This window comes from Cariama cristata, unplaced genomic scaffold (assembly GCF_000690535.1).
Source record: "Cariama cristata isolate BGI_N322 unplaced genomic scaffold, ASM69053v1 scaffold38457, whole genome shotgun sequence".
Lineage (NCBI taxonomy): Eukaryota > Metazoa > Chordata > Aves > Cariamiformes > Cariamidae > Cariama > Cariama cristata.
In genome coordinates, this window is record NW_009625620.1 from 7786 (window position 1) to 8441 (window position 656).

General features: G+C 61.0%; 1 gene segment (V, D, J or C); it reads right to left on the reverse strand.

Moving 5' to 3' along the window:
- LOC104164371 overlaps positions 1-656 on the reverse strand; it is a gene marked incomplete at its 5' end in the record, with an annotated part of 6286 nt that overhangs the window by 4655 nt on the left and 975 nt on the right. Inside the window, 1 exon segment of the V gene segment in view lies at positions 501-644. Coding sequence covers positions 501-644 — 144 coding nt within the window.

The window sequence follows — 656 nt, forward strand, 5'->3', positions numbered from 1 at the left end:
CCCCTGGCCAGGCCATGAACGTCCCCACAGCACAAGGGCCTCTGCAACAGCCCAGCGGTGCCGTGCTCCCTCCCTGCTGCATGGCTTCAGCCAGAGCCCTTTGGCTGCAGGAGCCGTCGGACATTTCTGTGCTGGTGCTTGCACAGAGCTGTGCCAGCTGGATGCCTCTGAGCCAGGGAGGAACCCACCAGCAGTCACAGCCCCTCAAGGTAGCTTCACAGCGAGACAAGATGGTGGTGGGGACAAGGTGCCAGTGGCAAGGTGGGTCCTAGTGCAGTGAGGGAGAGGGACAGGGACAGGGCTGCTGGGGGTCATCCCCTCCCTAATGACAGGGGAAGGGCACAGACACCCGGACAGTCAAGCCAGGACGCCGGGCACAGCCACCTGCAGCCAGGGCCATGGCGGGGATCTGCCCCACCATCAAACAGGGACAGCAGAGACTCCTAACTGGTTCCTGTGATGGTGGGGGCTTTTTGTGTCACTTCCCCATTGCTCTGTGTCACCAACATAGCTGCTGTCATAGGCACCACAGTAATAGACGGCCTCGTCCTCGGCTTGGACCCCAGTGATGGTTAACGTGGCCGTGGAGCCGGACTTGGAGCCGGAGAATCGCGAAGGGATGTCCGAGGGTCTCTTGTCATTGTAATAGATCACAG